This window comes from Argentina silus (assembly GCF_951799395.1).
Source record: "Argentina silus genome assembly, chromosome: 13".
NCBI lineage: Eukaryota > Metazoa > Chordata > Actinopteri > Argentiniformes > Argentinidae > Argentina > Argentina silus.
In genome coordinates this window covers 277,557-302,683 of record NC_139667.1, presented here as the reverse complement: position 1 = coordinate 302,683, position 25,127 = coordinate 277,557, and the positions used below count along the sequence as shown (strand labels likewise).

Sequence of the window (25,127 nt, the reverse complement as noted above, 5' to 3'; positions counted from 1 at the left end):
ATGTTAAATACACTACCACACCATCATCCAGCAGAAGAGCTTGATCAGCTGGAGGTTACGAGCACTGACAAGCAAAACTGACAGACTTACTAAATCATTTGTCCCCAGAGCCATACAACTCTACAATAAGTCAATCAAGGGCAAAGAGATGGACTTCTCTGCATAACCTCCACCCTCTGTATCATATCACTATCATGTATCATGTCACTGTTTCACCTCATTATCTACAATGTTTACTAGCTATGCTAGGTCTCATACACAGCTCCTACCTCCCTCCACCAGCCTGGACTAAATGCACTTTAAAATGGTCCATATTTATGTAGCCCGTATTTAGTATTTAGTTTTTAGTATTTAATGCTATAATCGCACTGTCTGCCTTACCTTTTTGCACCTCACCTAACTGCAAAGACATTTACAACTGCACCTCGCCTGTATAAAATGCTGCTAATGTTGTATGTTGTATGTGTATGTTATGTGTGATACCCCCTATGTCTGTATGCTACTTGGAACCTGAATTTCCCCCTGGGATAAATAAAGTTTCTATCTATCTATCTATCTACTACAAACGTACGGTTTTCAGATTGTTGCAGTATTACTGTGAGGAACTTGGACTGATTAAACCAAGAGAGGCACATTTGAGCAGTGATGATGAGGCCCACCGTAGAGGTGGACCAGAACATGCTGTTCTGAGCCCTGTGATGATGAGGCCCACCGTAGAGGTGGACCAGAACATGCTGTTCTGAGCCCTGTGATGATGAGGCCCACCGTAGAGGTGGACCAGAACATGCTGTTCTGAGCCCTGTGATGATGAGGCCCACCGTAGAGGTGGACCAGAACATGCTGTTCTGAGCCCTGTGATGATGAGGCCCACCGTAGAGGTGGACCAGAACATGCTGTTCTGAGCCCTGTGATGTCTGAATGAGAGGTCGACGAAAATAATAATAATACAAAATACAAAATAATACAAAATAATAATAGAATAGCATTATTTAAAATAAAAAAGGCAGCATTTTCCACAGAAACATACATGCTTTTAAAACAATGTTTATTTTTTTCAATATAGCTTTGACACAATTTCCAGCTGCACAGACTGTTGAAGTGTCATCTGTCTCCATATTGATGCTGAGCGCTGCTCTAGTGGTACTGTCTGCCGAGAGCCGCGACCACGACGAGCAGGAACTTCTGCCAGGCCTCTTGAGTATCAGGCGTGAAGCCGGCGACACCAAATTTGGCAGCCACGCACACCGTGATGGAGTCGGCCATCAGCTAGAAAGCAAAAGGAAGACAAATGCTTGGTCTAAGGGGAAAACATATTTGAATTTAAACGGACGTTTTAGAGGATGCGATTATCCATAGGCCTACTAAAACAGTCAACATAGGAATCAATTAGTTTGTTTGCGTACTGTAACAGAATCATCTAATGCACCAAAACGACTCCAATAGTATTTCAGAAACTAATAGGCTATTCATGGAACTCACCCTGAAGTTGTCGGGATCCACATGCAATTTCTCGGAGTGCATCACACTCAGTGGGACGTAGATCTTCTTGATGTTATCCAGGTTCTTCACGGCTCTGTCCAGTCCGTTCATGATGAGCTTGCCGTGAGCGGCCACCTGGGCGTTGCCGATGATGGCAGAGGAGGTAGACAGGTTACCAAGCGTGCTGAAGTGCCTCTGAGTCCATGGAGACACGATCAGAAGTCTAAAAAGAGAAACAGGTTTGGATTCATACATTGTATTGGCCAACTTAATACACGTTTCCAACTGCGCAAGAGTCAATGGCCAATACATCAATTAATAAATACGTCAACTAATTACCTGGACAGAGCCTGGGGTCCGATTTCATCTACGTTGATCTTTGCCCACAGGCTCGTGATGGCTGCCTTCTCAGCATCTGTCCAGTCGACCATTTTGACGTTGTTTTTTGATTTCCTCTGGTACTTTGTACTCTGTACTAATGTTCCAACGGATCCCTGAACTAATTGTGTCCTGGAATGTCCAATTTATTGATGTTCAGTCTCTCCGCCCAGGAGAGAAAACTAAAATGATTGGATGAATGTCTTGAGGGGGCAAGGCGTGCCAGAGATCGGCATAATGCCAAATGTATCCCACCTTTCCAGATATGCTTGGTCATTCAGGCGTTGTCAAATTCAAATTATTTAACAAGGAATAAAAAGTGCTGAGTTACAGAAACAAATACGTAGCTATTCAGAATCACATTTATTTGAATGATATGATCAAATATATTTCCAAAAGTAAGATGTACAGGATGCTACAATATTCAAATATAATTTTGTTCCGTGTGGTCTTCATTTAAAAAAAAAAAAAGTGCATCTCTATCATTAGGCTACATTCCAATGTAATAAAAAATATGTATTTACTTTTTTACTGTATAAAATCGTGTATAAAAACGGAATAAATCAATAAAAACAAAAACAGTTTATATATTTGCCAATGTTACAGCATTACAGCGTGACTCAGTCTGTGTTTTATCTTCACATTCAGATGGTCCCACCCATTTGATAGTTCCACATTTCATGTTTTTTTTATTTTTTTTTATTAATCGAACTGTCAGCTGGTGGAAAGTTGTTTATGTAGGCTACATGAGAGCAATTGCATGAGTAGCTCATTTGGGGTACTTTTTATTTTGGGCTGCCTGAAAATTAATCGATTTTTATTGACGTTTGCCTAGCATATATTATATTTTTATTTTTATATTTGTGGATTTACTCTACACAAAATTAAATTGGTTGTTAAACAAATATCCACCACAAATAGTTGTTGTTATTTACCAATCCAATCGAACAACAGGCCTACATTTAATTTTAATTTATTGGAGGCTAAGCGCTGTGGAGGAAATAGATTTAGTTCTTCTGTTGTAAGCTTGTGTGTGGACTACAGAACTAAACCTTCCAATAAGTGATGACGCATCATATTAATCTATTCATGTTATTATTAAATCAACATTACTCTAGTCATTCTTATTGGAATGAGATGCCATGGGGGAAATGTAAACCAATTGATACAGCTTTTTTTATGTAACCTATTAAATATTATATGCGTAAAATGCCATATTTTTTGGCATAACATACATTGGCTCAATTCCACAATTTTACTGAAAAAAAAACATGAATCATGATTTGGAATATGCCTTATCCGAGGAGGAGTCGAGATAATATGAGGGTGTGCCTTCTCTCACGTCTCAATAAAAAGACCCACTGACATGTCTTCGCTCAGAAGCTTCTTTTCTAAACATCCTAATTTAAGTGGATAAATCGAACAAGGTGCAACAATGAGTCTCAATGGCAAAGATAAAGCTATTGTGAGGAACTTCTGGGGCAAGGTCTTCCCAAAGCTGGATGAGATCGGAAACGAAAGTCTTTCCAGGTAAATATAATGAATTTATTCATGTAAACTTTTGTTTGAATTATTATGGAATAAACCAGTGAAATGACATGTCGAAATGTGAAATATGAATAATTGTAAGTCCAATGTTAACTCATGTCTAATGTCCCACATAGAATGCTCGTCGTCTTCCCCCAGACCAAGACCTACTTCTCCCACTGGCCGAGCACGAGCCCCGGATCTGCTCCCGTGAGGAAGCATGGCTCCATCATCTTGTCCATGATCGGCGATACAATTGACCATTTGGACGACCTTGCTGGCTTTTTGGCACATCTCAGTGAGCTGCATGCTTTCAAGCTGCGTGTTGACCCTTCCAACTTCAGGGTAAAAGGAAAGGGGAAAAGGGGAATCATTAAGTGGTTAATGGTCGATGTCACCTTTTCACATTGCCTTCAACTCTCACTCATAAGCCTGCATTTCTGTTCTCTTTCAGATCCTGACCCACATCATCATTGTCTGCTTTGCAATGTACTTCCCCAGCGACTTCAGTCCTGATGTCCAAGTGTCTGTTGAAAAGTATTTCCAGAGCCTGGCTCGTGCCCTGTCCGAGAAGTACCGCTAACTCACCAGAGCTCCGCTGTCAAGCGAGATCCCGTGTCAGGTTGTCTTTTCAAAAGTGACACACAGACAATAAACTGGATTGAAACTATCTAACTTGTTACTCGTCATTTCCCAGGTTTTCATGTGACCATTACAAGATGTACGTTTTTATGGAAAATGCTCTCATTTTAGTTTTGGGGATTTAGACCTGGTCATAGCACAGTCTCAGCCGTTACACTTAAATTATGTGTTAAATTTCCTATATCACAAAAAAAAACACTGCCTTATTTATAGATTTCTCCAAGGCCTTCGACCCAGCCGACCATTCCCTACTCATTCAGAGGTTGTCTGAAATAGGCCTGGATCAGGCTTCATGTAGATGGTTTGAAAATTATTTAACGGACAGAACGTAGTGTGTAATTAATGGTGTTTTCTGGACATAGCAAAGGGTGTTCTACAAGGATCAATTATTGATCCGGTCCTTTTTACTATTTACATCAACAATATTGGATTATCTGTAAATAATTGTAACCTGCCTCTATATGCCGACTCTGTTGTATATGTATATTGCCCCCACGATTGACCAGGCTTCTTCTGAGCTACAGTCTGCATTCACTGTCCTGCATTTGTTGGGTTGAGGTTGGTACATTTGGTTGACAAAGACTGACGTTCAGAAACGAGGAGTTAGTTAAAGCTTAGTTATGGAGGAGCTTAGTTAAAAAGGTAAGATTTAAGGTGGGCTTCTTTTCTAGGAGCAGACAGCGGATTGTACTCACCAACCTTACCATGCCAGTGCTTGATTATGGTGACGTCATCTACCGTAATACAGCAGCCACTACTCTTAAACCTGTGAATGCCATCTACCACAGCGCCCTTTGCTTTATTACAGGTGATAGTTTTAATATTAATCATTGCATCCTTTATCAAAAGGTTGGCTGGACGTCGTTAAAGTCCCGTAGATCTCTTCATTACTCCCTTTTTGTGTATAAAGCCTCACTGCATAAACTCCCACCTTACCTAACCTCATTATTGAAATTCAAGAACATCAATGACCTAACTCGTTCTCAGAGTTGGTTAACTTTTGAGGTTCCTCGGGTCTCCATCAAATTGGAGTTGTGGTGGACTTTTAGTTGTGGTGGACCTCACTGCTGGAACATTCTCCACAAAACGTTTCAGTTGGTTGCTCTGATGCCATGTAAAATAAAGGTTAAATAAAAATAAATAAATAAAACTACACCCTCTCATGTAATTCCATAATTCCATAATAATAGCCTTCTGTGGCTTTATTGGACAAGAACTATCCAGCCAGAGAATAAATCAACAGTAATCTCCAATGACAAAGTCGAGTCTTCGTTATTCTTTTTATTTATGAATTTGATTATTATTTATATTATTTATTTTTTAATTAGATTATTGTCGTGAAACGAACTTAGCATATGCCTATTGTTTTCAGTCCTTCAATAATAATAAATAATCACAATTCAAGGCACCATGTAATGGTGACATGAAAACCTAGGAAATGACGAGTAACAAGTTAGATAGTTTCAATCCAGTTTATTGTCTGTGTGTCACTTTTGAAAAGACAGCCTGACACGGGATCTCGCTTGACAGCGGAGCTCTGGTGAGTTAACGGTACATCTCGGACAGGGCAAGAGCCAGGTTCTGGAAATACTTTTCAACAGACACTTGGACATCAGGACTGAAGTCGCTGGGGAAGTACATTGCAAAGCAGACAATGATGGTGTGGGTCAGGATCTGAAAGAGAACAGAAATGCAGGCTTATGAGTGAGAGTTGAAGGCAATGTGAAAAGGTGACATCGACCATTAACCACTTAATGATTCCCCTTTTCCCCTTTCCTTTTACCCTGAAGTTGGTAGGGTCAACGCGCAGCTTGAAAGCATGCAGCTCACTGAGATGTGCCAAAAAGCCACCAAGATCGTCCAAATGGTCAATCGTTTCTCCGATCATGGACATGATGACGTTGCCATGCTTCCTCACGGGAGCAGATCCGGGGCTCGTGCTCGGCCAGTGGGAGAAGTAGGTCTTGGTCTGGGGGAAGACGACGAGCATTCTATGTGGGACATTAGACATGAGTTAACATTGGACTTACAAATTATTCATATTTCATCGACATGCCATTTCACTGGTTTATTCCATAATAATTCAAACAAAAGTTTACATGAATAAATTCATTATATTTACCTGGAAAGAGCTTCGTTTCCGATCTCAGAAATCTTTGGGAAGACCTTTTCCCAGAAGTTCGTCACAACAGCTTTATCTTTGCCTGTGAGACTCATTGCTGCGCCTTGTTCGATTTATCCACTTAAATTAGGATGTTTAGAAAAGAAGCTTCTGAGCGAAGACATGTCAGTGGGTCTTTTTATTGAGACGTGAGAGAAGGCACACCCTCATATTATCTCGACTCCTCCTCGGATAAGGCATATTCCAAATCATGATTCATGTTTTTTTTTTCATTAGAATTGTGGAATTGAGCCAATGTATGTTATGCCAAAAAATATGGCATTTTACGCATATGATATTTAATAGGTTACATAAAAAAAGCTGTATCAATTGGTTTACATTTCCCCCATGGCATCTCATTCAAATAAGAATGACTAGAGTAATGTTGATTTAATAATAACATGAATAGATTAATATGATGCGTCATCACTTATTGGAAGGTTTAGTTCTGTAGTCCACACACAAGCTTACAACAGAAGAACTAAATCTATTTCCTCCACAGCGCTTAGCCTCCAATAAATTAAAATTAAATGTAGGCCTGTTGTTCAATTGGATTGGTAAATAACAACAACTATTTGTGGTGGATATTTGTTTAACAACCAATTTAATTTTGTGTAGAGTAAATCCACAAATATAAAAATAAAAATATAATATATGCTAGACAAACGTCAATAAAAATCGGGCAGCCCAAAATAAAAAGTACCCCAAATTAGCTACTCATGCAATTGCTCTCATGTAGCCTACATAAACAACTTTCCACCAGCTGACAGTTCGATTAATAAAAAAAAAAAAAAAAAACATGAAATGTGGAACTATCAAATGGGTGGGACCGTCTGAATGTGAAGATAAAACACAGACTGAGTCACGCTGTAATGCTGTAACATTGGCAAATATATAAACTGTTTTTGTTTTTATTGGTTTATTCCGTTTTTATACACGATTTTATACAGTAAAAAAGTAAATACATCTTTTTTATTACATTGGAATGTAGCCTAATGATAGAGATGCACAAAATTATATTTGAATATTGTAGCATCCTGTACATCTTACTTTTAGAAATATATTTGATCATATCATTCAAATAAATGTGATTCTGAATAGCTACGTATTTGTTTCTGTAACTCAGCACTTTTTATTCCTTGTTAAATAATTTGAATTTGACAACGCCTGAATGACCAAGCATATCTGGAAAGGTGGGATACATTTGGCATTATGCCGATCTCTGGCACGCCTTGCCCCCTCAAGACATTCATCCAATCATTTTAGTTTTCTCTCCTGGGCGGAGAGACTGAACATCAATAAATTGGACATTCCAGGACACAATTAGTTCAGGGATCCGTTGGAACATTAGTACAGAGTACAAAGTACCAGAGGAAATCAAAAAACAACGTCAAAATGGTCGACTGGACAGATGCTGAGAAGACAGCCATCACGAACCTGTGGGCAAAGATCAACGTAGATGAAATCGGACCCCAGGCTCTGGCCAGGTAATTAGTTGACGTATTTATTAATTGATGTATTGGCCATTGACTCTTGCGCAGTTGGAAACGTGTATTAAGTTGGCCAATACAATGTATGAATCCAAACCTGTTTCTCTTTTTAGACTTCTGATCGTGTCTCCATGGACTCAGAGGCACTTCAGCACGCTTGGTAACCTGTCTACCTCCTCTGCCATCATCGGCAACGCCCAGGTGGCCGCTCACGGCAAGCTCATCATGAACGGACTGGACAGAGCCGTGAAGAACCTGGATGACATCAAGAAGATCTACATCCCACTGAGTGTGATGCACTCCGAGAAATTGCATGTGGATCCCGACAACTTCAGGGTGAGTTCCATGAATAGCCTATTAGTTTCTGAAATACTATTGGAGTCGTTTTGGTGCATTAGATGATTCTGTTACAGTACGCAAACAAACTAATTGATTCCTATGTTGACTGTTTTAGTAGGCCTATGGATAATCGCATCCTCTAAAACGTCCGTTTAAATTCAAATATGTTTTCCCCTTAGACCAAGCATTTGTCTTCCTTTTGCTTTCTAGCTGATGGCCGACTCCATCACGGTGTGCGTGGCTGCCAAATTTGGTGTCGCCGGCTTCACGCCTGATACTCAAGAGGCCTGGCAGAAGTTCCTGCTCGTCGTGGTCGCGGCTCTCGGCAGACAGTACCACTAGAGCAGCGCTCAGCACCAATATGGAGACAGATGACACTTCAACAGTCTGTGCGGCTGGAAATTGTGTCAAAGCTATATTGAAAAAAATAAACATTGTTTTAAAAACATGTATGTTTCTGTGGAAAATGCTCTCTTTTTTATTTTAAATAAAAAAAAATGGTATTCTATTATTATTTATTATGTATTATTATTATTATTTTAGCCGACCTCTCATTCAGACGGCAACATCACACGGGAAGATGACGGCTTCAGAACGGCATTTGCCTATGACGTAGTCTGCTTATTTTCGGCACTTTGAAGTTCCCAATATAAAATTGATATGGGTCATTTATTTTTCTTAGGTCTGCAAAAGGCTGTTATTTCCATCTTGAGCCGTGTAGCTCTGTTGAATTGCATATTTGATGACCCGCTGTGTAAAGATGCTGTCAGTGTTTGGTTTTGAGGATCCCCATTAGCTGCTGTAAATGACCTCTTCCTGCGTCAACATTCAACATTACACACATGACAGAGTCATTCTAGTGTAGGCCTGTATCACAACAGAGTCATTCTAGTGTAGGCCTGTATCACAACAGAGTCATTCTAGTGTAGGCCTGTATCACAACAGAGTCATTGTAGTGTAGGCCTGTATCACAACAGAGTCATTCTAGTGTAGGCCTGTATCACAACAGAGTCATTCTAGTGTAGGCCTGTATCATGACAGTGTAGGCCTGTATCATGACAGTGTAGGCCTGTATCATGACACTAGTTCTAGTGTTGTCCTGTATCATGACACTAGTTCTAGTGTTGTCCTGTATCATGACACTAGTTCTAGTGTTGTCCTGTATCATGACACTAGTTCTAGTGTTGTCCTGTATCATGGGGAATTGGTTGTGGTTGTATATCTTGTAGGACTGAATGCATTTACGCTTGAAACAAAGTAAAAACCATACGTGTGCAGTATATTTAACATCAGGATATAAAGGAGGAATATAGGTAATCTTAAGGAGTATTCTTGATCACAGCAATATTTAAGGATATAAGAAAAATTGTTGTTATTGTGTTTTATTTAATTAGGTTCAATGGAATTTTGAACAATAGTTTTGAGTGATTCCAGAAACCTATTTGAAACCAAATAGTGAGATTGAACACAGGGACAAAAACACAGAATAACTGACTTCATTGGCTGCTCCTTTTGTTGTGACGACAGATCAGGAAGCGCTCTCTTGGCTTGCTGATGATCTGATCTGTATTTATCAGCCAGGGACTTATCCACAGACACGCGCACTTCGGGAGTGAAATCCACAGGAAAACGACCAGCCACAACGATGTTGTGGGATAGAATCTGAACATTTGATTCGATTAAGGGACACAGGAACCCAAATGCTCCTGAACTGACAGACCATGTGGCAGTGACATTGAGGTTGCCAGGGTCAATGCGCAGCTTGCAGGCAGCAGCTCGCTGAGATCCCTCAATCCACCGACTAGGTCGTTCATTTTCCGACTGCGTCGGAAGCCACCGATGGCGTTCATGACAACCTTTCCGGGCTTCTGGACGGGGGCTAATCCGGGGCTGAGGTCTGACTAGTGAGCGAAGTAGATTTTCGTCTGAGGGTAAACGACAATCATCCTGCAAAGAAAATGGGGGAAATACTTATCCGAATTATAACCAGACCAATATGCCTGTCATTTAATTCTATTTCGAGCCTGATAAATGAAGTAGAGCCTATAACATTCACATTCATTATATAGGAATTGCTTGATTTATGTAAATTTATCAAAGCAGGCTTATTTCACATCTTATAAGTGAAATCGTTGTCCCTTGCAGAAAAGCCTCACCATGACAGAGCCTCAGTGCCAACGTCATCAGGCTTTGACCGCGGATGTGTCCTTGGCTGAGACTCATTTAGCTCCTTTTGTATGTCGGTGTATTACGACTACAGGAGAAGAAGCTACATTTTGCTGATCGCTTCCAGCTGGTTGTGTTTCTAGTGGATTAGAGAGGCAGACACGCAGCAGGCGATGCTCCTCCAGACTACAATCGTTTTGGTGGAAATCAAGGAGCGTCGTTATCATCCCGTTGTTGAATGTTGAGTTTGATTCTGTACCGCAATTTAAGGTAAATATTTAATTTACATTTAAATGCTATGCATGTCGCTCTTATCCTCAGGCGAATGGAAAGTCAAAATGAAGTCAATTTGTTTGATTGATAGAGAGAAAAGGACAGCTATATGATTATAGTATTATACCATACCTAGGTATTTCGATCAGTTGCAGCTGGTTCGTTTACATTGAACAATGCAAAACATGTATTCAAAACAACAGGATGATCATTATTGTCTAAGTTATACATTTCGTTTGATTTTGTTTTCATTTCGATTTGTTTTTTTACCTCCACGTTGTAAATACATGTCTTACATGTTACATGTTTGCAATATTAAAATCTAATATCATATATATCCTAATAGAATGTAATGTCAGATAATATAATAACAGTATAATACAATATCACATTGTAGCTTATAGGCTAATCCGGACATCAAGTTTATCCTACAAGGATTTTCTGATCGAAACAAAAAAGACTCCTTCGTTCGAGGACATCAAGAGGACATCAAAAGTTCACCTATCTGCCTCTATCTGCCGATCTGACGGAACGTTTCACATTTCAGAATTAAAATGAGTGGAAACGGTCTGCATGTCCTGATAAATAAGTGCTTAACATCATTTTGAACATGTAACGAGTGACCAGATGATGATGATGACTTGATGCATCCAGATGGATTTATATGATTTCAGAAACAAATAATTATACAAAAATGTATGATGGCCAATGATATCTAGTGTATTATGTTTAGGCTGGTTTTGTCCATATATGGACTCTCAGTGCACCACTGAAACATCCTGCTCCAGATCTGTAGGAGAGAGCCAATCACGGGTGAGCTCTTATGCTGGGCGGAGGGCGCTCAGTCATATAAGCTGCTTGTCAAAGTGGCGCTTTGCTGAATACCTGCGGCTACTGGTGAAACCTTGTTGCAAAGACCCAGAAACCCTGACAACATGGCTGACTGGACAGACAGCGAGTGCAGCACCATCGCTGATGTTTGGGCCAAAGTCAATGTCAACGAGATCGGACCACAAGCCCTGGCGAGGTAGGCCACTGTTGTCTTCATGAAGCTAAGGTTGGGGAGATGGGACGATGTCACATAACACGATGACGTTTTCCTTAACAAAATGCTCACATATTCATTTTTATGTTCATATAGAGTTCTGATCGTGTACCCCTGGACTCGGGGGTATTTCGACTCCTTTGGTGATTTGTCCAGTGCAGCTGCAATCCTGGGCAACGCCAAACTAGCTGCTCATGGAAAGGTCATCTGCGCAGCTCTGGATCAGGCTGTGAAACACATGGACGACATCAAGGGCACCTACGCCAAGCTGAGCCAGCTACATGCCGAGAAACTCCATGTCGATCCTGGCAACTTCAGGGTAGGCCTTCCGTCCGATGATCTCTGCTAAAGGTCTACTGACACTGATGAATGTATACACAACACTTTACACCAAGATTATTTCAACGCTTTAATCGACCAAAGATAATGGGAAAACGAATTTCTATCCTGAATATTGACTAAACAACATGTTCTGATTCACAGCTGTTATTCGACTGCCTCACTATCGTCCTTGCTGTAAAGTTCGGAGACGCGTTTTCTCCTCAGGTCCAGGCGACCTGGCAGAAGTTCCTGGCTGCTGTTGCGGAAGCTCTTGGCAGTCGGTCCCGTTTGTTCTGACATCCCTGCAAGAGAGACAAATAAACATACAAGTGTTGTAGTTTTGGGATTAATTAAAAGAGTTAAAGCCAAATCAGAGGACGCAGTTCCACCTCAATCTCTGATATCCAAAACCTTTTTAGTGATCTTTTCACGCCGCGATATTATTTCCAATATTCATTGTCTAAACCCCAATATATATACACATATAGCTACTAGTTTTCTATGCTTCTGTAGATATGCCTACGTGCAAGGAGTTTTTATGATCGCATATAGGCTAACCTCACAGAATAATGTCAACATCTTTTCCAGCCTATACGTCTATACTCATGCCCGTGCATGTACGCACAAGTAAATGATAACATGTCTGGAAGCCTAATATTTCTGAGGATTACTGTATACATTTGGGCTATGTATCAAAGACATTGAGGGATTGGCTATATCATATAAGAAGCCCCAATTTGCTTGAGCAAATGCCGAGCAGAACACAAACGACCTAACTCAGAATACTCTACTCTGTTTGAAAACACAGTGATTATTCAACTATAGTTTTAGGAAACAATCTGAAAATGTATTACATTCATGCAAACACTAGACTTTTAAACTCTAAACTCTAAACTAAACCATTGGATTATTTCTCATCCGGTCTATTAGAAATATTACAGTTAAAATGGTCGACTTGACAGCGAAACACACCCATATCGGAACCACAGTGTTTTCCTCCCTTTTACAGTGCAGGATCATTTTGACTAGCAAGACGCCCAGGTCGTTCGAGGACAGCCAGAGGACATCAACAGTTCACCATTAAGGTTTGGTGCAAATCCAGCACGTGCAATGTAGTACTCTGCACCATCTCTCGTGTGAAGAATAGTGGTGCTGCATCAAGTTGGCAGTGACATCCTAATCTACACAGTGTGTAATTGATAACTATGCAAATCAGAGACCCTATAAAAACAAATATATTAATTCCAAAATGACATGAACTATTATCCTTGCATTAAGATGGACTCAATACAACTTATTGAGTGATTTGTTGTTGACATGTTTGCATTTTAGCTCATTTTAAGAGTGTCATAGCAAAGAGTCAGAATACTTATGTACATGAGGTATTTCTGGATTTCAATTTTAATAAATTTACTGAAATTTCTAAAAACCTGTTTTCGCTTTGTCGTTCTGGGGAATTGTGTGTGGATTTATGGCAAATTCTTTTAATTTAATCTATTTTAAATTGAGTTTACAACACAACAAAAGTGGAAAAAGTGAAGGGGTCTGAATACTTTCTGAAGGCGCTGTATCTGTCTTTACTAAAGGGCTCAGAATTAAAATGGGTGGAAACGGTCTGTATGTCCTGATAAACAAATGCTTAACATCATTTTGAACGTAGATAACGACTGACCAAATTACATTGATATCGAGTCATGAAGTCTATCAAATAGCCTACAGCAATTCCCTTGCTACGTTTTCTTACATTGGCCTGGTTCTATACTTCAAAGCATCATTTAAACTGGTTTTGCTATTACATTAATGCAAACACTAGACTTCATAAACTCCCATTGGATTACTTCTATTTGAAATATTACAGTTAAAATGGTCGACTTTGATATCTTTTTGCACATGCAAATCGGAGCCACAAGTGTTATTGTATCATCTTGACTCCAAGAATCACACCTCGTCCGCGTGGCGGTCGTGACAGGCGTCCTGCAGGAGGTCCGACGACCAGAGCTCAGATGGAACAGTCAAGCCACGTATGGCAATCAAATACATAATAAATACATATAAAAATAGGATGGTGTTTCCTCTAAATAAATTCAATTCCTTTATATGCTTGTATCTTTTGTGTCATCTTTGATCAGGAAAAGTAAGTTTTCCTGATCATAGATGATTATACAAACTAGCAACCCAGTCGCTCTGGGGATCGTTTCTGCAGACCAGGAAATCCGCTCTGGGGATCGTGTGATCTGGCTGTTCCAGCGTTGACGAAGATACGTCAAAAACACAAACAATACAAAAGAGTACAATACAACATCATACACACATTGTACAATGTTGTATTTAATGTACTGTATTGTGTCGTCTGTCTTGTCTCATTGCTGTATATGTTGGTGAATGAAGAGCTCCACACCCCGCTGTACTGAAAACACATTCCAGCAACTCAGTTGTGGCAATGAAAGGATATTTAATCTTGAGTCGTATACTGTCCTCTGCAGGCCGAAGGACAGACACCCTTATCCTCACAGGACATGACTCATGTTTGCCACGAGGAAAGCAGTCTTTGTAACAGGTCTCTATAAAAATATATATAAATAACAAATAAATAAAGATTGTAATGAATAGCTATTTGACAGTAAAACGGTTTTCCTACCCAGTGACGAGTGTTTTTATTACTATAAAAGTGTTGTTATTTTTAACCATTTCTAAATTGCTAAGTGGATAAATCAAGTTTTATTTAATGGACTGTACATTACATTTACATTTACATTTATGGCATTTAGCAGACCCTTCATCCAAAGCGACTTACAACAAATACATTTGTTTAAGTAAGTGAATCATCTATCCTGTTACGGTCCCTCTCCCTGACCGGTCCTCTGGCACCACCTTGAGGCCCAGGCGATCATCGCTGGAGCGTCCAGCTCCCAGTCGACAGCGCACCTGTTCCCTGTCTCCACTCGGCACACCTGCGAACCATCATCAATCACCGCCCTATAAGAACCCTGCCTGAACTCCACTCCAGTGCTAGAATGTACTGTGTCCCACGGTAACTCTTTGAGTTTCACATACGCTTCCAGCCTTTTCATATCCTCCCGTGTTCGTTTTGTGTTTCACCGTGTTCTCCTGTGATCCCCTAGAACCCTCGTCTTCCTCGGATTCCCCCTCGTCTACCTTCCACGGACCTAGCCCATTCCTGTGTCGACTACTCGCCTGCCTGCCGAACCCTGGACTACTCTCTACCCTGGACTCTACTCTCTACCCTGGACTACTCTCTACCCTGGACTACTCTCTACCCTGGACTACTCTCTACCCTGGACTCTACTCTCTACCCTGGACTCTACTCTCTACCCTGGACTCTACTCTCTACCCTGGACTCTACTCTCTACCCTGGACTCTACTCTCTACCCTGGACTCTACTCTCTACCCTGGACTCTACTCTCTACCCTGGACTCTACTCTCTACCCTGGACTCTACTCTCTCTGACCCCTTTTCCCCTTTTATTATTAACCATGCCTTCGGGCTAAACCCCACCACCTTCTGTGTGCTGTCATTTGGTTCCTCAGACGTTCCTGTGTAACATATCCATCAGTCATCATAAGATAAAGTAATCAATGCTCAGACCAGGGGCCATTGGCAGTCTTTTTTAGGCAACAGCCCCTCCCTACAGGGCGGCAAAGGGCTCAGCCCCTCCCTACAGGGCGGCAAAGGGAACTGTCCCTCCCTACAGGGCTGTAAAGGGCTCAGCCCCTCCCTACAGGGCGGTAAAGGGAACAGCCCTTCCTTATCAAACCTCGGCCAACCACATTCTTTCACCTCTGCTGGCTGCTTGGCAACACCATCTCTACATCCAACAGACAACCTTTCATTTGCCGATCATGAATCAACTTTGGAAGTCTTGGCATGCCCACGCCCCCCCGACACTCATGCCATGGACTAAACTGGTTTAATGACGTTTACAATTCTCTCCAATCCTTAATCCTGCCCAATCTATTTACTATCTATTGGTAGGTGACCGCTGCGTGCTGGTCTTTAACCAGTCGTGCGTCGGCGCGCAATAGCACTGATCCAACAGGCTACCCGTCGCTCACCGGCCCCACAGACTTCTCCCGGTGCTCCAGATGGCCAGTCCGCTACTGACCGTAGCATACCGAGAGCGGCCTGGACTCAGATAACGTGTTTGGGCATAGCCTGTTTCAATTGATTCAGAACTGGCCCGGGCCCGGTTCCAGGACTGAAACCGGTTAGGTAGGGTGTCTACACCTTTGTCTCCATCATGATTATTACTGTATGCCCAACTACCATTTCCCATCTGCGCGAGCTTCGCATTGCGTCTCATCGCAGGCGCCTGCAGGTAAATAGCCACTCGCTTTAGTTAAATGAATACATTTATAATGGTTAATTTATAGGATCATTGTCAGAGTGTTTGTTTCAGGATGTGCTCTGACCCCGGCTACATATCCTGTCATAGACTTGTACAACCGTTTTCTTGGCTTTGTGCTTCCACCCTTAGCGATGCAGTGTGTTTAGAATACAGACAAGTACCTGAGTCTCAACAGACGTGCTTTATTCATCCATGTGATGTTATAAACTGATATACATGCATACCCAGGGCTTAAATTAGCATAGTTGGTTTCATCTGAAACACAGATATAAAATGTTCATTAAACGTTTGAAAACACTCTGCTTAATTTGATTTATACATTAAATGTGGTAACAAGGTTTAATTTTCTACCGATTTATACATCTTTTTAAGATATATAGATTACAATTCTTTACCAAATATAGTTTAGAAATCTGAGCAGAAACATTGGATTTAAATCTGAAATATAGGTTTTCAACTAAATATTTACATTATATATTTGAATCAAATCTAAATGTTTGATTCCAAAATAAATATTTAGTGACTAAATAAATATTTAATTTATATTTTCTATTTGCAGTGCTAAATCCATATACAGAACAAGTTACATATTTAATCTAAATCTTAAATCTGGATGACCGATTTAGCTCAAAAACACACGTTTAGATTAAATATTAAATCATGGGTTTTGAAATGACATTAGATTTAAATCTAAATGTGAGATTTACACTTTACCAGCTGAGAACGCGTGGATTGCAAATGTAACGTACTTAAGCCATCATCAATGACGTATTGCCTTAGATATCTCTTAAAACTGTGCTTTGTTTGGACTATGCTTATGCATTACCAAATGTTAAATACAAATAAAAAATATTTGAATGTCTAATGTAATATTTCACAAACACCTCTATTATAAAATCAGTCTGTATTTCTTGTTTAAATACATTATTTATCATTATTTTACTCACAGTTGCTGAATACCTCCTCAGATGATATCCAACCAGCGCCTGGCTGCCCTAAAGAAACCAGCCTAAAGGCTACCCTGGCTAACCCTAACCCTACCCTAAAGAGAAGCAAGATGCGTTTCTTCAAACGCAAAAGCAAGGTCCTCATACTTCTACTTTGCACATGCAGCATCATTGTGTTTTATTTCTCGCCTGGTCAGACATCTTCCAACCCATTTTTGGATTTTAAATATTGGATTTTAAATAAACGCCTGCTGTCCTATGGGTCCAGCCCTCCTTGTGCCTGCAACAGATGTCTAACAGAGTCAGAGAAAGATCCCTGGTTCGTGAAGCATTTCAAACAATCTCTTAATCCATTTATGACTAGAGCAAATAAGATCCTCCCTGGGGACACCATCAAGTGGTGGAAGGTAAATTATTCCTGTGTTATTGAAGATTAGTTACCCACAATGCAACTGTCAACATTGTCAGTGCAGTTTTTTACTTCACTTTAATTGTTTTGCTCATTGGGTGATGAACACCAGCAGAGTGGGGCAGGTAGGACTATGTGAGGCAGGTAGGACTGTATGTGAGGCAGGTAGGACTGTATGTGGGGCAGGTAGTACTGCAGTAAAAAGTTCAGTTTTAGGGTTTCTGCTCATGTATGGTCTGCTGTCATCATCAGAGGTTGCAGAATGATCAAGGGAACTTCGGCAAAGTGGTGGAGGAGCTGTTTCAGGTCATCCCTGACAAGGAGCTGTACTTGGATGCAGGACCTGAACGCTGCAGGACCTGTGCTGTGGTGGGAAACTCTGGGAATCTCAAGCGGTCTCACTACGGAGCCCTCATTGACCTTAATGATGTCATCATAAGGTACTGATGGGTGTGCTGCATCAGGCTGTTTGCAGAGAAACATAAATTGAGTGGTAACTTTTACTGAAGAAACAAGCTCAATGCACAGTGAACATGATCAGTGCACCAAGACAATCTACTTAAAGCAACAGCAGAAGGCAAGTTTGTAGGAAATCACACCAAAACGTTATTAGGGTTTAAGACGGGGTTTAAGACCAACTGTTTTTAAGGACCTGTAATAATGCTGAAAGACCAGTAGATGGTTCCCTGTTCAATGTGTCACCAGAATAAACAAGGCTTCTACCAGAGGCTTTGAAGAGGATGTGGGGACCAGAACCACTCATCACGTCATGTACCCAGAGAGTGCTGTGGACCTGGACAACACCACTCATCTGGTGCTGTTCCCCTTCAAGACTCTGGACCTCCAGTGGCTTCTCAGTGCCCTAACCACAGGCTCCACCGTCAAGCAGTGAGTGACCAAGTTCAAGTTCTGTTTATTTGTCATTATATTAAATAGTACACAATTGAATGAAACGCCTCGGTTAGAGCAGCTCTCAACATCAACAACATAATGAATAAAGATCATTAGCTAATAAAACAATTTTACAACATTTTTACAACAACAACTTATAAAATGGACCGTGGACTTCTAGGCTTTCTGCTGACAGCCTGCTGTTAAAGACATGTTTGAAGGATCTTTGACTGCTTTTTAGAACATTATCACAGGGTTTTTGACACTAAAAGCCATAATTGCACAAAAAAAGGACATGGTAACATCAACATGATCAACAGATCACCCTAATCCTATTATATTCAACAGCACATATGCACCGATTAAAGCAAGGATCAAAGCCAACAAGGACTTGGTGAGTCGACCTGGGGCACGTGACTTCTCTGAGGGGGCACTAACTATTTGAGAAAAGAGAAAAATAAACAGAAAACCATGGGCATACTGTAACACAGGCTGAATAAACAGAACCATGGGCATACTGTAACACAGGCTGAATAACTGAACCATGGGCATACTGTAACACAGGCTGAATAACTGAAAACCATGGGCATACTGTAACACAGGCTGAATGATTGAAAACCATGGGCATACTGTAACACAGGCTGAATAACTGAACCATGGGCATACTGTAACACAGGCTGAATGATTGAAAACCATGGGCATACTGTAACACAGGCTGAATAAACAGAAAACCATGGGCATACTGTAACACAGGCTGAATAAACAGAAAACCATGGGCATACTGTAACACAGGCTGAATAATTGAAAACCATGGGCATACTGTAACACAGGCTGAATGATTGACTGTACAACAGCTGTCTGGTCAGCGGGGAGTGGCCTACTGCGCCGCTTTACAAAGAGAGAACGCATTTCAATGACTTTGCAAATAAACGATTCAAACTATTATACTCTATATAACATATTTTGAGAGACTGATTACACTGATTGAGAGCTATGCAATTCATAATTCATGCAGGTGATGGTCCTGAATCCTACTTTCATGAAATATGTTCATGAGATTTGGCTTGAAAAACATGGGCGATATCCATCCACTGGATTCATGGCTCTGATATATGCCATACACATATGTGATAAGGTAAGCCTTCCTTTCTGTAACAGTAACCATGTTCTGCCAGTCATGTTGACGTGTACAGCTCAGCTCACTAAGGTAACTAGTCAACCTGCACTGGGAACAGAACAATGCTGACACCTAGAGGCAGGAAATCACTGACTAATGATGAGCGTCATCCACAGAGATATATGACTAGAGAAGGCAGCAGCTGTCTTTGCCATTCATTACATTTGTGACAGCATGAGGGCTGCCATGTAGTCAACTAGGGTGGGACTTCCTATGAGCTGGGAAGGTATCAGCCAATTGGATCAACACATGGTCTTCTTCAATAGGTTCATCAGCAAGTCCAACTATTGTTATTAGTGGGCTTACTTCAGCAAGTCCAACTATTGTTATTAGTGGGCTTGCTATTGTTATTGCTCATACTTCTTCTTCTTCTTATTCCAATTCTTCAGATCATTCGGTATGTTACATGCTGCTTTTTGTAACTCCAAAACTCCTCTCTTTTAACATGGGGGTGGGGGGGTTAGGGTTAAGGTTAGCATTCTGAGAGTCCCATTGTTACTGCAACTGCTCCTGAACTGTCAGGACTCTTCAATAAAAACAACAGCAGACCTGTAGAACACATTCTTAGAATCATTACACAACAATGCACTCTCTTGGGAACCAGTTGTACCCCACTGAAACCACTCTCAACCAACCAACCCTCTACCCACTCCACTAAACTACCCCAGGCTCATTCTATCTATCTATCTATCTATCTCTATCTATCTATACGTCTTTAAACCTTTTCCACTACCAAAAGAACACTTTGCAAGCACACAAAGTTTCTTCTGGAACTTCCTTTTCTAGGGGAGTGCGCCCCCTAGTGTTTATAACTCTATGGCATCTTCACACAGTGCTAGCATGTTGATGTTGCCCATGTGTATAGAAGATCAATATGAAACCCTTCTTTTTTTCTTCCCAGGTGAATGTTTATGGATTTGGGGCAGACAGATATGGAAACTGGCACCACTACTGGGATCCACTACCAAGCAGTTTGTTTGCTGTCAATTCAGAGCATGGTAGAAATCATGAGTATCACGTTGCTATGCAGCTCTCTGAAAGACACAAAATCCACATATTCAAAGGACAGTGATTAATCTGCTTGCATAAATGCATTTATGCAAAAGCATTTCATTACATTGTATCCTGTATATTGTGTAGATGACTATTAAAATTTGATTTGACTTGGCTTGTTGCCCACCTTGATATGTCAAACAATGGATACTAATCTATACATACTGTTTATAAGATACCAAGCCTTTATGTATTTTTTCAACATTTATGAGAAACATAGTAAAACAACATTATTTGAAGTGACTAAATGTCCTACAGAGAGGGTTAGGGTTAGGAACCTGTGGACATGTTATCATGTTAGTATCATGTTAGTGTCATGCCTGAGGTTGCTGTCTGGTGACTCTGGCTCCCTCCTCTGGCGGTACGGGGCCAGTGGCCTCCCAATCTACCTGTATTCATTCCACCTGTGTATTCTGTCCCCTGTTTGTTATATATAGGCTGTGTTTTCCCCCATGTCTTTGTCAGAGATTCTCCCTGTCTGTTTGTGAGTACCCTGTCTGCGCCGTATCCTAATCGTTTACCCCTTCGCCCTAGTTCCAGTTTCGTATGTTTTTAGTTCTAGTTATTCCGCTTGTGAAGCGCGTACCTTAGTTTACGGAGCTTGGTTTTCTCCATCTTTATTTGACCCATTTTTCCCCCAGTGTTTGTTTGTTTGCTGTGCCTCAGTTCTCTCATTAAAAGACTCTCCTTGATTTACTTACGCTGTCGTCTGAGTATCTCTCCGCACTTGGGTCCACTGCATAATCACCGCTAACAGGTAGTATCATGTTAGTATCATTACTACTGAATGAGTCTGTATCATTACTACTGAATGAGTCTGTATCATTACTACTGAATGAGTCTGGATTACTGTGGAGAGTGTGTGTGAAGGAGTGGGAGGTTTGTATGAGTCTGTATTATATTATATATATAGTATAGTATTACTGTGGTTGACTTCTGGTGGCGGCACCAAACTCATCACTGACTGTAAGGACCAGAGATTTCTTATTTACACATGACGTTATTTAACATTTTAGAAAGTATTTGATCTTAGCAGCAGGGCCTGGAGGGTGGGAGGCAGCAGGCAGCAGGCAGGGCCTGGAGGGTGGCAGGCAGCAGGCAGGGCCTGGAGGGTGGCAGGCAGCAGGCAGGGCCTGGAGGGTGGCAGGCAGCAGGCAGGGCCTGGAGGGTGGCAGGCAGCAGGCAGGGCCTGGAGGTTGGGAGGCAGCAGGCAGGGCCTGGAGGGTGGGAGGCAGCAGGCAGGGCCTGGAGGGTGGGAGGCAGCAGGCAGCAGGCAGGGCCTGGAGGGTGGCAGGCAGCAGGCAGGGCCTGGAGGATGGGAGGCAGCAGGCAGGGCCTGGAGGTTGGGAGGCAGCAGGCAGGGCCTGGAGGGTGGGAGGCAGCAGGCAGCAGGCAGGGCCTGGAGGTTGGGAGGCAGCAGGCAGGGCCTGGAGGGTGGGAGGCAGCAGGCAGGGCCTGGAGGGTGGGAGGCAGCAGGCAGCAGGCAGGGCCTGGAGGGTGGGAGGCAGCAGGCAGGGCCTGGAGGGCAGCAGGCAGCTTTGACCTCCAACATATATCATGTGATCTGCTGCCACTCTGCTTCAAACATATTCAAGTTCAACAAGTATCTGTGTGTGTGTGTGTGTGTTTACCCATCAGTGTGATTTATAAGGCTTCTAAAAGTATCATGGGATTTTAATACCTGTGTGATTATTTGCTGTGGTATGGTGGTGTCATAGACAATGGATCGATGACAGGGTTGAGCTGATTTCCCTTTCAATTCTATCTAAACTGGAAAAGTCCTATATTCAGAGTTCAGGACATGCCAACTTGGTGGTGAGGTGGGTAGAGGACCCCAGCCCTCATGGGGGGGTGAGGTGGGTAGAGGACCCCAGCCCTCATGGGGGGGTGAGGTGGGTAAGGAGAGAAGAGAACATCTGGGGAGTAGTAGGGGACAGAGCTGCTCTATTCTGGGAGGAACAGAGACATCTCATCATCTCATCCTGACCATGGAAATCTCCGTTTCAATGTCAGCTCCACTACACCACTTTCACAGTTTCACTGCCCCAAACACCCTGTGCTAGGCTAGCTAGCTTAACTGGCATGTACAGTTAACAACCAACAACCTGAACCAACAACCTGAACCAACAACCTGAATCTACAACCAACAACCTGAACCAACAACCAACAACCTGAACCAACAACCTGAACCTACAACCAACAACCTGAACCTACAACCAACAACCTGAACCAACAACCTGAACCAACAACCTGAACCTACAACCAACAACCTGAACCTACAACCTACAACCTGAACCTACAACCTGAACCAACAACCTGAATCTACAACCAACAACCTGAACCAACAACCAACAACCTGAACCAACAACCTGAACCAACAACCAACAACCTGAACCTACAACCAACAACCTGAACCAACAACCTGAACCAACAACCTGAACCAACAACCAACAACCTGAACCAACAACCTGAACCTACAACCAACAACCTGAACCAACAACCTGAACCTACAACCAACAACCTGAACCTACAACCTGAATCTACAACCTGAACCAACAACCTGAATCTACAACCTGAACCAACAACCTGAACCTACAACCTGAACCTACAACCAACAACCTGAACCTACAACCTGAATCTACAACCTGAATCTACAACCTGAACCTACAACCAACAACCTGAACCAACAACCTGAACCAACAACCAACAACCTGAACCAACAACCTGAACCAACAACCAACAACCTGAACCTACAACCAACAACCTGAACCAACAACCTGAACCAACAACCTGAACCAACAACCAACAACCTGAACCAACAACCTGAACCTACAACCAACAACCTGAACCAACAACCTGAACCTACAACCAACAACCTGAACCTACAACCTGAATCTACAACCTGAACCAACAACCTGAATCTACAACCTGAACCAACAACCTGAACCTACAACCTGAACCTACAACCAACAACCTGAACCTACAACCTGAATCTACAACCTGAATCTACAACCTGAACCTACAACCAACAACCTGAACCTACAACCTGAACCTACAACCTGAACCTACAACCTGAACCAACAACAAACAACCTGAACCAAGAACCTGAAACTACAAGGGAACATTTTTACTTTACAATACCAATGTTCCCATTAGAGTGAATAACCTATGAACCCTAGATAGGCTGTTCTTCTGAAGACAGTCCACCACAAGGTCAATGACCTCTCTGTAGAGGAAGTATCAGGCTGTTTGAGAGAAGCACATGACATGACCGGTGCTGAGCAGCCGATGTTGTGTGAAGTTCAGCAGCCCAACAAAGCCGGAGTCAAAGCTGCGTGTGCTGGAAAACCCTGTCAGTGCAAAGGTCAGATTTAAAGTCATGCTGCTCAATCGAATTTCCTGTCTTTTTCGGCTTTTGACAACTCTAAATATCTAACTTTAAACTTAATTTTCTACAGGTCAGATGGTAGCAGAGGTGTAGAGGAGGGTATTAAACCTAGTCTACCACCTTGTTGATTTGGTGAATAGGGTTTCTGCTAGGTCAGTGTTATTTGCATTGGGGTTAACCACCTTATTCACTGCATGGTGTTTACCTGCCTGATTACAGGCCTAGCTGCTGACCTCACAGCTGGTCAGCTGACTAACATCAATCCAGACATGTGTAGAGAAGTGACCCTGTCAGAGGTTTCATGTGTAGAGAAGTGACCCTGTCAGAGGTTTCATGTGTAGAGAAGTGACCCTGTCAGAGGTTTCATGTGTAGAGAAGTGACCCTGTCAGAGGCTGGTGGAGAACACAGGACACACTAGACCAATGTGATTCTCTTTTCAACACTTTAGAGTAATGTTACATTTTGTTCCTCAGTATTCAACACAATACAGCCCATATTCAACTCAAACGTCAGTATATTGATATTGATAATCTTTATTTCTGAACCAAGTTATTGATTATCTTTATTTCTGAAGCCCCCAGAGGAAGTTGGTCACAGACAGGAGAAGAGCAAACATAAGGTATCGTCCTGATCTGGCTGCACAGTTACCATGGTTACCCATCTAAACCATTACACTTTTAATAACTGGCAAAATGATATACACCTTTAGTTCACAAGTTGGACAGTAATACAACTGAAAAGGTTAAAAAACTGTAAATAATGATTTTAAGAAGTTAATATCTAGGCTACATAATGTAACCAACTGGAAGGTACTGCCCCATGAAATGACATCAACTGTAAATACACATCTAGTGAGATGAGACCAAATCAATCAAATCAAGTCTCTCACCGAAATTCAGATGTCCTTTGATTTGACACAGATTGTCCTTTGCTGCGAGTATACCATCCCAAGAAAAGGTGCAATACAAGGAGGGATACAGTGCATAGCATGTTAGATCTAGAAACTTTATGTTTGGAAATTAATGTGGACTATATTCCTGAGAATGGGCGTGGCCAAGTGGTCATTGGTCATCA

The 25,127-nt window shown here is 41.7% G+C and overlaps 7 protein-coding genes and 1 pseudogene across 15 annotated transcripts in view; 4 read left to right on the top strand and 4 right to left on the bottom strand.

The window, feature by feature from the left end:
* Positions 1–1,028: 1,028 nt before the first annotated feature.
* On the bottom strand, positions 1,029–1,985 carry LOC310813700 (hemoglobin subunit beta-like). Its single transcript, XM_083682791.1, has 3 exons — positions 1,819–1,985; positions 1,480–1,702; positions 1,029–1,266 (listed from the first exon to the last, which is right to left on the bottom strand). Exons 1-3 carry the CDS (start codon positions 1,908–1,910, stop codon positions 1,135–1,137), a joined length of 447 nt encoding a protein of 148 aa, XP_083538917.1. The 5' UTR covers positions 1,911–1,985; the 3' UTR covers positions 1,029–1,134.
* Positions 1,986–3,225: 1,240 nt separating this feature from the next.
* On the top strand, positions 3,226–4,054 carry LOC310813701 (hemoglobin subunit alpha-like). Its single transcript, XM_083682792.1, has 3 exons — positions 3,226–3,387; positions 3,522–3,729; positions 3,839–4,054. Exons 1-3 carry the CDS (start codon positions 3,293–3,295, stop codon positions 3,965–3,967), a joined length of 432 nt encoding a protein of 143 aa, XP_083538918.1. The 5' UTR covers positions 3,226–3,292; the 3' UTR covers positions 3,968–4,054.
* Positions 4,055–5,484: 1,430 nt separating this feature from the next.
* Positions 5,485–6,310, bottom strand: LOC310814571 (hemoglobin subunit alpha-like). Its single transcript, XM_083684060.1, has 3 exons — positions 6,149–6,310; positions 5,810–6,017; positions 5,485–5,700 (listed from the first exon to the last, which is right to left on the bottom strand). The coding sequence occupies exons 1-3, from the start codon at positions 6,241–6,243 to the stop codon at positions 5,572–5,574; spliced, it is 432 nt and encodes a 143-aa protein (XP_083540186.1). The 5' UTR covers positions 6,244–6,310; the 3' UTR covers positions 5,485–5,571.
* A 1,195-nt stretch (positions 6,311–7,505) lies between these two features.
* Positions 7,506–8,524, top strand: LOC310813839 (hemoglobin subunit beta-like). Its single transcript, XM_083682973.1, has 3 exons — positions 7,506–7,674; positions 7,791–8,013; positions 8,227–8,524. Exons 1-3 carry the CDS (start codon positions 7,583–7,585, stop codon positions 8,356–8,358), a joined length of 447 nt encoding a protein of 148 aa, XP_083539099.1. The 5' UTR covers positions 7,506–7,582; the 3' UTR covers positions 8,359–8,524.
* Positions 8,525–8,808: 284 nt separating this feature from the next.
* LOC310814137 (hemoglobin subunit alpha-like) lies at positions 8,809–9,894 on the bottom strand (annotated as a pseudogene). Its single transcript has 2 exons — positions 9,622–9,894; positions 8,809–8,832 (listed from the first exon to the last, which is right to left on the bottom strand). The product of its transcript is annotated as a hemoglobin subunit alpha-like (transcript).
* Positions 9,895–11,101: 1,207 nt separating this feature from the next.
* LOC310814263 (hemoglobin cathodic subunit beta-like) lies at positions 11,102–12,918 on the top strand. 2 transcript variants are annotated; one of them, XM_083683566.1, is made up of 3 exons: positions 11,102–11,482; positions 11,597–11,819; positions 12,047–12,918. In XM_083683566.1, the coding sequence occupies exons 1-3, from the start codon at positions 11,391–11,393 to the stop codon at positions 12,116–12,118; spliced, it is 387 nt and encodes a 128-aa protein (XP_083539692.1). In that variant the 5' UTR covers positions 11,102–11,390; the 3' UTR covers positions 12,119–12,918. The 2 variants fall into 2 exon arrangements, with proteins under 2 accessions (XP_083539692.1, XP_083539691.1); XM_083683565.1 differs by having other exon boundaries at positions 11,106–11,482; positions 11,984–12,918.
* Positions 12,919–14,741: 1,823 nt separating this feature from the next.
* Positions 14,742–20,778, top strand: LOC310814483 (CMP-N-acetylneuraminate-beta-galactosamide-alpha-2,3-sialyltransferase 1-like). 7 transcript variants are annotated; one of them, XM_083683932.1, is made up of 8 exons: positions 14,742–14,852; positions 14,944–16,157; positions 17,137–17,271; positions 17,796–17,983; positions 18,249–18,431; positions 18,783–18,828; positions 19,450–19,569; positions 20,513–20,778. In XM_083683932.1, the coding sequence occupies exons 2-8, from the start codon at positions 16,080–16,082 to the stop codon at positions 20,681–20,683; spliced, it is 921 nt and encodes a 306-aa protein (XP_083540058.1). In that variant the 5' UTR covers positions 14,742–14,852; positions 14,944–16,079; the 3' UTR covers positions 20,684–20,778. The 7 variants fall into 7 exon arrangements, with proteins under 7 accessions (XP_083540058.1, XP_083540061.1, XP_083540055.1 ...); XM_083683935.1 differs by having other exon boundaries at positions 17,137–17,453; XM_083683929.1 differs by having other exon boundaries at positions 17,137–17,541.
* A 3,854-nt stretch (positions 20,779–24,632) lies between these two features.
* Positions 24,633–25,127, bottom strand: part of LOC310814136 (cytochrome P450 3A40-like) — a 7,586-nt gene continuing 7,091 nt past the window's right edge. Inside the window, exon 12 of the mRNA XM_083683434.1 lies at positions 24,633–25,127. This exon is cut by the window's right edge and continues 118 nt beyond it. The gene's annotated coding sequence lies outside the window, so the exon portion shown is untranslated.